The sequence below is a fragment of the Chiloscyllium plagiosum genome, unplaced genomic scaffold, assembly GCF_037043375.1.
Source record: "Chiloscyllium plagiosum isolate Xiang-an unplaced genomic scaffold, Cpla_swu_hap1 HiC_scaffold_1, whole genome shotgun sequence".
NCBI lineage: Eukaryota > Metazoa > Chordata > Chondrichthyes > Orectolobiformes > Hemiscylliidae > Chiloscyllium > Chiloscyllium plagiosum.
Genome location: NW_028270139.1, coordinates 152,595,867 through 152,608,077, shown reverse-complemented (window position 1 = coordinate 152,608,077; position 12,211 = coordinate 152,595,867). Strand labels below are relative to the sequence as shown.

The 12,211-nt window shown below is 36.3% G+C and overlaps 1 protein-coding gene across 4 annotated transcripts in view; it reads right to left on the bottom strand.

Annotated features, from left to right (window-relative positions):
• Positions 1-1,441: 1,441 nt before the first annotated feature.
• The window catches only part of dnaaf9 (dynein axonemal assembly factor 9), a 217,442-nt gene continuing 206,672 nt past the window's right edge, over positions 1,442-12,211 (bottom strand). For all 4 annotated transcript variants that reach the window (XM_087991656.1, XM_087991651.1, XM_043696328.2 and 1 more), the window contains 3 exons: positions 11,757-11,822; positions 10,389-10,482; positions 1,442-7,243 (listed from right to left, as the gene is read on the bottom strand). In XM_087991656.1, the coding sequence (XP_087847782.1) occupies positions 7,137-7,243; positions 10,389-10,482; positions 11,757-11,822 (267 nt within the window). In that variant the 3' untranslated portion in view covers positions 1,442-7,136. The remainder of the gene's footprint in view (positions 7,244-10,388; positions 10,483-11,756; positions 11,823-12,211) is intronic.

The following is a 12,211-nucleotide window of genomic DNA, read 5'->3' as shown; positions in this document are numbered from 1 at the left end:
TGCACATACACCCTCAAATCCCTCTATAACCAGAATCACTTCTGAATTGCGTCATTGAGTCCATATTGCATTTCTTCATCCCTTCTGTCACATTGTGAAAGTGGTGAATAAAAGATGCAGAAGGTGTTACCAGAATGTACCATGTAGGTAAAGGCAAACAGCCTTTTTTTGAAATAATGGAAAAAGAAGGCTGATGACATTACCAAAGAGATCTTCAAGATGATGAAAGATTTTGATAGAATAGACAAAGTAGAGAAAGGTTAAATAATTTGGGCATTTATCCATTAATATTTAGGGCACTATAAAATCCTGAGAGGATCTGACAGGATGGATACAGAGGAAATGCTTCCTATTGTGGCAGAAAATATAACTAGGGCACACAGTTAAAGAATGTTTCCTTTTTAAGAGAATTTGTTTCTCAGAGGGTGACCAGTGCTTGGAATTCTCTTCCCTTTAAAGTGGAAACTGGATCATTGACAGCACTGAATAGATTTTGATTTAAGAGATCTGAAGTTCTTGGTTGCAGACAAGAATGTGGAGTTGAAACCGCAATCAGGTCATACTGAATGGTCGAGGCTGCTTGAAAGGCCAAATGGCTAACTCCACTTCTAGGTGAAAGTGAGGACTGCAGATGCTGGACATCAGAGTCAAGATTAGAGTGGTGCTGGAAAAGCATAGAAGGTCAGGCAGCATCTGAGGATCAGGAAAATCGACATTTTGGGCAGGAGCCCTTCATCAGGAATGAGGGAACCCACAAGACAACTCTAATCTTACCTCCACTTCTAAGTCCAATGTTCCTAAAATAGTAGAATAGCAGAAATAAAAGAGTCCAAAACCAGAGGTTATAAATTTAAGTGAATCACTATTGAATGCAAGAGAATTCAGGAGTAATGTTTTTACCCTGTGATAATAATACAGAAATTACAAAGCGCTTTTCAGCATAGATGAATTGAAGGGAAACCAGATAAACCGATGAGGGAGGAAAAGACAGGAGAATAATAGAATGAAGTAGATGGAACAAATGTTGCCCATTGTATGTTTTCCTGTCATACACAACAAATGCTGCGTTAATATTTACTGTTCATATCAGCAGTGATTTTTAATCATAAATTGCACACATTCTCATGTCCTTTCCCTCTAAAACTATTCCTACCAATCATATTACAGTAAATTGACCAGGCCCTTGTTTTCAAATTCAAATGCCACCTCCTTGTTTTATTTAAGTTTCTTCTTTTCAACTGAAAGTTTGCAATCTTGATGCTCTAGAAAAAGTATATACCAATGTGGTAAGATTAAGTAGGACATAAAAACTCTTGTGGACAGCAATGATCAATCAACCAATGTCTTTTCTATAAGGTTCAAAATCTTCCTTGCAATTTAAAAGAAAGGGATATTTTATTTCAGAATCCAGAACTAATGATGTTGAATTAAAGACAGCCACTTTCATTGGTGAAACATATAAACTTTATTGAAGTTTAAACGCAATTGCTGAAAATTACTTATGTAAAAATTGCAAAACATCACAACTACAGGTAAAAATGTGCCAACAAATACAAAAATAAACAGTAAAACTAATAATTATTCTATACACTTTGTTGGATTAATTATATCATTTGCAGTGTAATAAATACAAGATATGCAAAAAAGCTTCAGTCACTCGCAAAACCAGTTTAACTGAAGTTACAGTAGTTTTGTGCAAATACAATTCAAACGTTTTAATTTATAGATATTCTCCCCCTTCCAAAACACAAGCTAAAGTGGTTAAAGTTAGTATCAAAACGACAAATTTGGCACGCTTTCAAGCCAAACAAATAAATTCCTGAATTCACTCTTCATTAATCTGAAGAATTTTGCTTGAAAAAATTCAGCAAGTAATTGTCTAAAAATTTATGTTATAGCTTCAATTTATGAGGTAAATTATTTTGCTAATGACCTGATGTTTAAAATTACATCATACGTTGTAGCAAATCACAGTAAAGTCATTGTTATCAAACAAATAAAATTGTTCCCTTTTTCCAATACCAATTCGTTAACTGAACTCTATGTGCAAATACTATTAGAATTCCAAATGGGAACACAAACTAGAACTTAAATTAACCCTTGAGTCAAGTAGACCAGGGAATGTAAGCTAATTCAAGCTGCTGTGTTCCTTTTCAAAGAATGTACGATCCATAACTTCAGCGACCAGCACAAAACACTCTCCCAACAATAATGATGCAAGCATACTTTGTAAAGGCCAGCTAATAGTTTAACATCAAAACAACTGCCTAGCATTCAGATTTCAGTTTTGCAATACTCCTGTTAGTTTGATACCAAACCCCTTTCACCAACACCATTCTTAACAGGGCTCAAAAGATCAACATTAACAGAAGGCCTTTAGAAACCCAAAGCATCTTAATGTGACTGCCTTACCATTTACCTGAAGAATCACTTCAGTACAGTTACTTTTAAACTTGTAGGTCCTGATCCAGTTAAATGGCAGAAACACCAAATAATCACTTATAAACCACTGTAGAATTGTTACCCAAAAGATGTGTAGGCCAAAAATTTTAATTATTATTGTGCTTTGTAAAACCATTGTATTCCATCAAAGATTCTAAATCAACACAATTTATTTTCTATTAATTTTCCCTAAAACATCAAAAAACAAAGTCCTTCAAGTTCTTAAATAAACCTAAATGGGATTTTAAATAAGCCATCACTATGATTTGTACCAAGCACCTGCTGACATTTTGGCATGAAGGCAATCATACAAATAAATTCAAAATAAGGGTTTCGCATATTCTGAGTTGAACTTGCAAATGTAACTATACCATATACTGCTATTTGATCTGATGAAACATACACAACTTGTTGCTTTTCCCAAAAGCCAGAAGTTATATTCCAGATTCTTTTGTAACTAGTGAATTAATGAGTCACCAGTTGTATAGCTTACAATTAAATAACTTGTACTTCTAGCAGTGTATGAAATTATGACTGTATAATATTCTCTAACATTTTATTTTCATTTAATCCAGGGTAATAGAGCAGCAAAATACCTGTCAAAATCAGTACAGCCCAAACTAACATCAATAAGACTGACAGAATTTTTGAGGATCCAATGGCAGAGGATTAACTGGCGAAAGGGCTAAGGCCATCTGGATGCCACACTAGATCAATTTCACAGTGAATCGATTATTTTTGATGTGCAATACAAATACAATGGCTGGCCACATCTATATTAAGCATATTCCTGGCTCTATAATCACAGAAGTTACTGATGTTAAACTAACATTTTAATGTAGCCAAAACGAACTTCATCTTACTAATATTAAATTAGCTTAACTTAATCATAGATTATGATGGACGACATTTGCAAAGCCCTGTAATACGACAGGACAATTTTCTTTGTAGCTGAATATAAAGTAGCCACATGCTTCTATGATTGCAGGGCACAAGTTTAGCTTCTCTTTACAGCATGATATCTTTGAAAGAGACTTTATTACAGTGCAGTATAACAACTTAATTTAAAGTTAACCCCCAAATAAAGGATCAGCAGCTAGCTGTAGACCAGCTCACTGTGGAGTTTAAATACAGCTTCAGTTATAAAACATTACAAAGCTGATATAATGTTTAGGCACTGTTGTTTCTATCTCAGATTATAAACAACTTATTGTAAAACAGTTCATGTCGTCCATCACAAATCTATGTTGGGACACACAAACACTATTTATTTGCTGTCCTAGAGTCTTAACATTAGTTGTGAGGTTATACTGGTAAACAAACACTCAGACCTACCAAGTTATCACACAGCATAGCTGCTTAAAAACTACTTTGAGGGGAAGGCTCCAAAGCATTTCTATAGTTTTCTACTTTTCTATTACAGATATTATTTGCTTTGTCAGCTAAACGTGTCTAACTGCCATTTACTCATTAGATTTATAAAGTTGTCAAAAAGTGTCCCTTCAACTTAGTTTTCCATTTAAATTCAATTACACTGCTCCATCTATATCTAGTGATATAGGTAAATGTTTTCCTAATCACCAAACCATGACTACAGCAAAACATGAAAAGTACCTGAGGTGTTGACTGCAAGTATTGGCGATCAGTAATGCAACCATCTCATCAGCCAAAATTTAATACTGATCACATAAGTGGAATACAAATTTTGTAACTGAAATGAAATTTTCACCCACATTAGAATTTGACCACTATTGAGTGAACTATGTCACACTGCAACTTAAGACATGAAGGAAAATTTTCTAGCAATTTTGATCTAGTATATGAAAATCATGTTCTAGATTAAAGCGAGTCAATTACAAATTTAAGGTTATGAATTTTGGAATCAAGTTACTCGTTGCACACCTCAAATCACAACTTTGACATTTATGAAACACTCAAATTGCATATTCTTGGGTCAACAAGATATTTAAGGAGCATATTAGTTTGGTTATATCAACCCCCTGTTTTTTCATCAATGTGATAAAGTGATGCTTAAAAGTCTTCACACTGGAAGAAAATCAATGGTATTTGATGACTGGTGGCCCAGTCTGAGCATTTTACATACACACCACTGGTATGTAAAAGTAAATGGCAGCATGTCAACTTACCAAAAGCTGTTCCCCTTGAATGCATCTACTGGTTAATTTACCCTTCTGTACCATACATCATTTTTCATGCATAAAGGCGAGTTACATGCATAGCTAAGTGGTAGAAGAATCCAAGAACAACTTGCAAAAGCAGGTGCACACTGAATTCTGGAAACCCTACCTTTCCTTTTATATATCCAAATGGAGTATAAAGTTACTTATTCCTTGTGTGGCTAATTTTACAGAATAAAAGAAAACTTGGTACCCAAACAGATGAGTTTTCATCTTTACAATTCTTAGGCCTTGCATTATCTTAAAATGGAAGTACATTTAACTAAATACGCTGAGTAATATCTCAGCACTGTGTTTTCTACTTCACAGAGCTGGCACTGCTTTCTTAAAGAAAACCATTTATATTTATCATATTACTTTCTCATAATAAAAGACAGCTGTTTGACTTGGGATACAAAACCAAAGGTCTGTCTTCTTGTATAGTTATAATCAAAATGTAGAACAGTACAGTTGAGCCAAGTCCTTGATGAATAAAACATTGTTGTAGGAAAAAGTACACTAAACAATCTGGTTAACATTATTTAGCTGCTGAGTAGCTTTCGTACTCAAGTGTATTATCAGGTGTTTTGCACACCGGTGCTAGAAAGTTTGTTTAGTGAAGACCCAGGTCTTATTTTTAGGAATGCCCAAACTGTAGGAACCAAGGCAATACACAAACTGTCAAACTCACTTAGACAGGCCTTAAAGTTCAAAGTGCAGCAAAATAAAGTTGTTCTTCACAATGTTCCATAAGTAGTGAAAATTTAGAACCAGTAAACAAATTTACCTGAACACAGTATTCCACTACAGAGGCTATAAGTTTGATTCTCTATACTATCACCAATATTTGTTTACACAAAGAAATCAGAAGAGCAAATGCTTCAGTTTACTTGGCAAATACTGTTATTCCACCAATCCAAATGTTCAGTAACACATTTGCTCCAAAGTTTCTAATACAGATTTCTTTTTCCGTATACAGAAGATTCAAAAGCGTTACTTCCACTGCTTTGCAGGTTAACCTAGCATTACATAAATAAAGAAAATCACTTATTGAAAAGATACCACTAAGAAAATTACAGATGGCTCCTACTTTTCTAACTGCAGAAATCTCATTAGTTAAAGACAGTTTGGAGTAATGAACAAAGGAAAAGGCTGCATATTCAAAAGAATAAGTGGGTTCCTATCCAGCACTGAAAATCTGGCAATCATTCCCTGCAAAGATCAAATAATGTTCATCCATAGTTGATGATGGACTGAACATGCTGATGGGGTGGGAGAGGTAGGAGAAATTAAGGAAGCACATTCATGCATAAATACTATATCTTGGTGTGACCAACTTTTCAAATTCACACAAACTTAACAGTCTATGTCAATATACCTTCTTTATGGGTAATTATGTTAATGTACAAACATGTTATTTGTGGTGTAGGATTTACATTTAGTACGAGAAATTAATCTACACATACACCAGCAATTGTTACACATTCATCCAGTCAGACACCACAACTATGCACCCACATAACTTCGCTAATGCTGGTACAGATCAAATTTATAGTAAAGGGTCTTTAAACAAGATTGCATAGACGAATTCGATAGCATAACAAAATGAAGCAGCAAATCATTATTCTAATTGTGAAACAATTAAAAATATATAAACTTTAGGGCTTACATGCAGATTGAAATCTTGCTGCACAAAAGAAAATGATAAATCTAGACTGTCACTGGTTTGGTAGAATGAGCTGCTTATAAAACTAAAAATCTTCTTGCATGTTGATTTGTAACAAGTTCTATCATAATTTAACAAACACAAAGTGCTGGAGGAACTCAGCTAGTTTGTCAACAGCTATTGGCAGAGATAAAAAACCCAATATGACTTCTTCAGAACTCAAGAAGAGACATACCAAACTTGAAATATTAAACACGGTTTCTCTCTCCATAGATGTTGCCAGACTTGCTCAGTTTCTCCAGCAGTGTAGATTTCAAATTTCCAGCAGAATTTTGCTTTCATTCTGACAAGGTTATCCTCTGTAGTGAACTTGTGCAGGTATATTTGCTTAACATTTCAACAAGTCACAAATGTGTCCTTTCACAAATAGCAAATACACTTACTTCCAATACATCTGGAACAGGACGCAACTACTTCAGGATCTTAGAAGATTTATAAAGTGTCAAGCTTGGAGATTTTCCATGTTACAAATTGTCCAGTTAATAAACACGAGCTGGGAATTGCATTGAAGTAGACTCAGTAAACAAATAAAATATTTTGTGTAACTACTGTTCTAACGCCCATGATTAGGAATAACTATGTCAACAGTGAGAAATGATTACAATTCCATCTGAATTGAATATAGTTAACTATTAGTAAATTCTTACATGTTTGGTACTTGATTTTTATTTTGCAAGTTCTGCATTGTTACCAGTTCTAATCCATTTCAGGCATTTGTTCATTATCTGTAATCTGTTATCCCAATCTAATTCAAAGCATGTCAGATCATGGGACTTAGGTGGTCATCAGAATTATGGCTCAAACAGATCTACACACTCTTGTTTTTCAATTTCACGGTTGTATTTCTCAATCTCTTTGTTGACTTCTGATAGATATTCTTCTATGAACGTGTCCATTACTGATTTTAGAGATTTAAGGAAAGTCAATCATTTGTCATATGATCTTCCTACAATCGGCATTGCAATTAAAACTGTTTGTCCATGGATTTCAATTATTTCCAGCTATGAAAAGTTTAATTGCAATTCATCATTTACACCTGCTAATACAATAAAGACACAGAGTGAGCTAGAGACACATGGGTGATATGCAAGGGGAGGGTGGAAAGAAATGTGCACATGCAAGGAGGGAGGGGGCGAGCGAACGTGTGTGCAGGGGAGAGACTGAGAGCAAGCGAGTGAGGCACGTTTACATGGAACAAGCAAGGTGGGCATGTGTGGAAGGAGTGAGCAAGCAAGCTGGACTGGCAGTGGGAGACAAACTAGCACAGGGAGAGAGAGAATGACATGCATTTAATATTTTGACATATACCAGATATCTCAGTGCTCTACTGACTATAAATGTATTTCTTGAAGCATAGTCATTGTTATAATGTAGAAAATGCAGCAATGTATACTCAACAAACAACAATAAGATAATAAACATTTCATTTGTTTTGCAACGATAATCACTAGCCAGGACACTGTGGATAACTTCCACATTTTGCTTCAAAATTGTACTGCAAGACTTTTTTTTTTCAAAACACCCAACCAAGGTGGTTAAATGTTGCTGGCAATATGACAACTTCTCTAGTGCAGTGCTCATGCACCAGTACAACAGAAGGTCAGCTCTTGTGCAGGACCTGAATCTAGAAACGGGAAACTATGCTACCAGCTGAGCCATCACTGGCACCTTTGTAAGCCAAAAATACACTTACTCAAAAAACCTAAATTTTAAACAGTTGCCATTAACTAACTTAAAAACAATGAAGTGAACTCACAAAGACAAGAGAATCGAATACCCTATTTTAGTACAAGTTTATCTATTAGTTAAATGTCACTTTCCTGAATAGATTGACAAATAGTAATGTATTCCACTACCCAATTATTTAACAATTAATTTTACTGACAAGAAATAAGCAACGGTTATCTTCTGTATATACTTCTGTTCTATTAGACAGCTGATATGAAGGAAACAAAAAAAAATAGAATAGGTGTGTATTCTCAGAACACAGCTTCTCACTGCCAGTTCAGTTATTTTTCCATTTGGGGTCCACAGGAAGCCACTTTTATTATTGGTTGTTTATGATTCCGAAAGGAGTTTCTATCATTTTAGTCACTAAGCCACCTACTTCTGCCTCTGTGACATGAACTGAATCCACCTTGCTAATGAAACCCATATCCATGTCTGTATCACCCCTGAACTTGACTAGTCAAGCATACCACTGACCAGCTGTCCTCCAGTTACCTTTCAAACCTGGGTCATTTAAAACTCTGCTGCCCATGTTCTAATTCTTATTAAATCCCATTTACCTATCTCCTTTGTGCTCAATGGCTCCAAATACACTGAAAACGGAGTTGAAATAATCCCAGAAACGAGGAGATCCTAAATCATAAAGCTCCCCCCAAAATTTTAAATGATTAATTATTTACAAAAAAGTTAGAAGTCCCCATTTTGTAAAGTCAAACCAAAACGATACTTTTAAAAGTCTCTCACAGGATATAGACAATGCTGGGTGGGCCAGCATTTATTTCCCATCTAGCTGCACTTGAGAAGTCAGTGAACCGCTTTCTTGAATTGCTACAGTCCAGTTTCAGTAAATATGCTTATAACACCATTGAAGGGATGAAGGACGTGTCCCAGTTTGAGGGGAAATGAAGCCTAATCATATTATGGCTGGACTTTTAATCCAGAAACTCAGGTATTGCTCTGAGGTTCTAGTTCAAGTTATAGATCATGGAATTGTTCCATGGAAACAAATCCTTTGGTCCAATTTGTCCACGCCAACCAAATAGCTTAAATTATTCTCGTCCCATTTGGCCCATATCTCTCTAAACTCTCCCTATTTATATAGCCTTTCAGGTATCTTTTAAAATGATATAATTATACCAGCCTCCACCAGCTCATCTGGCAGTTCATTCCATACGTGCAACACCCTGTGTGAAAAGGTAGCCCCTTAGTTCCCTTTTAAATCTTTCCCCTCTCACCCTAAACCTATGCCCTCTAGATTTGGACTTCACTATCTTGGGAAAAAGACCTTGATTATTCACTCTGTTCATACCCCTCATGATTTTGTAAACCTCTATAATGTCACCCCTCAGCCTCCAACACACCAAGGAAAATAGCCCCAGCCTAATCAGCCTCTCCCAATAGCTCAAGCCCTTCAATCCCAGTCACATCTTTGTAACCCTTCATTGCACCCTTTCAAGTTTCGCAACATCGTTCCTGCAGCAGGGAGATCAGAATTGAACACAGTATTCCAAAAGTAGCTGAACCAATGTCGTGTAAAGCCGCAGCATGACATCCCAACTCCTATACTCAATGCACTGACTAATAGAGGCAAGTGTACCAAATGCTTTCTTCATTATCCTGTCAACCTGAGGCTCCACCTTCAAGAAACTATGAACCTGCACTCCATGGTCTCTATGTTCAGCAACACTCCCAGGATCCTATCTTTAAGTGTATAATTCCTGCCCTGATTTGCCCTTCTAAAATACAGCACCTCACATTTACCTAAATTAAACTTCACCTGCCACTCCTTGGCCCACTGGCTCATCTGATCAAAGTTCTATCATTGTCAAAGATAACCATCTTCATTGTCCAATACACCACCAATTTTGGTGTCATCTGCGAACTTACTAACCAGATCTCATATATTCACATTAAAGTCATTTGTACAAATGACAAAAAGCAACGGACCTAGCATCGAACCTTGTGGCACACCACTAGTCACAGGACTTCAGTCCAAAAAGCAACAGTCCACCACCATCCTCTCTCTCCTATCTTCAAGCCCCACTGCAGCAAGTGGCAGAATTTGAATTCAATAAAAATTTGCAACTAAAAATCTCATGACCACCTTGAAACCAGTTTGATTGTCATTAAAAAAAAAACTGGCTCACTACTATTCTTTAGGGAAGGAAATCTGCTGTCCTTGCCTCATCTGGCCTACGTGCAATTCCACAGCCAGACTACCTTCTTAACTATTCTCTAAAATGGCTTAAGCAAGCATTCTGCTATATCAACCCCAAGACAATTACTAATTTTAAAGCACAAACTTGAAAGGATACGAGGGTGATAGTCACTCTTTTCACCGAAGAAGTTAACAAACTGATTCCCATTGTAAAACCATCCAGGTGGAGGTAACTCCAAATGTCGTTTGATCTGTAGGGTTAAAGACCAAGAATGAAACGAAAGTACCCTTCACAAAATACGTTTGATATCGCTGACGTTAAATATTGTGATTTTCAATCTACACACACTCAACTCTTCATAGAGATGGTGAAAGAATTGTTGAAATTGAAACATTACAGACAGCCTTTAACATGGGGAATACATTTTCAAAGTCTGTGGAAAAGATTTGGTGACTTAGGAAAATAGTAATCATAGTAGCAGAAGTCCTGTGCAATTAGACTCCAAAGAAAGGGAGGAAAAATGGGAGTGGACTAAATTGGACTTTGTGGCACATAGTTTCTCTACTGAAGTGGTGACAACTTTTGCCTCACACACAAAGCTCCCCAGTTCAATACTGGGGTGTAACATAATGAAACTGTCAGGATAACCAAATGGTCTGAGGGCCAAGCTTAAGGAGTGTGATTCCTTGCTTAAGCCTGGAAAATTCTGACTCCTCTATAGAGGTATGGGCTCAAATCCCACCCCAACATTCATTTTTCTCTGCGTCTGTGGAGTGAAACCAGAGTCAACATTTTGGGTTCAGTGACCGTTCTTCAGAACTGCCAGACCTGCTGAGTTTCTCTAGCAATCTGTTTTTCTTTAAGATGTCCAGCATCTAGAGTGCCTGGTTTTCTATTGATTTCTTTCCTCTCCCAGCCATTTTGTCTGCAGATTTGTTCTGGCAGGGAATGGCCATCTTCCATGACTTAAACAGGCATTATCTTGAATGTTAACACTGCACTTCAGTGCTAAAATCTGGACATTTGTACTGTGGTGTCTGGGAAGCTGTCAAAGTGCCTGATGATTGACGCACTTCTGTCCTGGTAGCCAATTGTGATTTATGTTAATGCTGATGACTATTAGTGAAGTCTGACTGAGAGATGGAAACCTCAAGAGTGCAGGCTGCAGTTGCATTGTTGTCAATGATTATAGTCAAGGAGGTTTCATAAGTAAAAATCAAAAAGCCACACAGGCCTGGCCAAATGGCCTCTTTTTGAACTGGAAGATCCTACAAGATAAAGGGAAGTTTTAGTTAGTCACAGTATTCAACAGATCACAAATTTCAGTAATTCAGTAGTAAGTCATATTCACTCAACACCTTTCTCCCATACAAATCATCCAAGTATGGTCTGCCAGTTAGCTGCCTCAATTATTTCTTTCAAGTAAAGCAATATCATATTCAACTGGCTCTGGCTTCATTACATTCTAATTTTACTTCTGTACAATGAAACACAAGCTGTAAAATCAATTGATAGAGTACTTACATGGACATTTTTTATTTCTTGTTTGGTGAGGGTGTCAAGTGTCTTGAGAGGTTTCTTCTGGAGTTTCTAGAAAACAAGATTGACAATGGTAAAATATTCACAGCATTCCAGTTAAAAAATGATTTAATAAAACATTTTATCCAATATAGCACAGGTGCAAAATGGCATAAACCTGGGGCAGCTGAAAAATGCTGTAAGGATGTTTCTGCATACGGGTGAGACTGGAACAATGGCACTCAGTGCAAAAATAAGGGTGTTCCAGTGTTTAAAAAAAAAAAAAGAGATGTGGAGAAAGCTTTTCTTTCAGAGGTCATGAATCAATGCAACTCATTTTCCAAGAGATAGAGATTTTTTTTTTTTAGATAGATAGTAGATAGATTATTGACTAACGATAGAATTAAAAGGATATCAGGAGTAGGCAGGAATTTGAAGCTGAAGCCACAATCAGATCCACG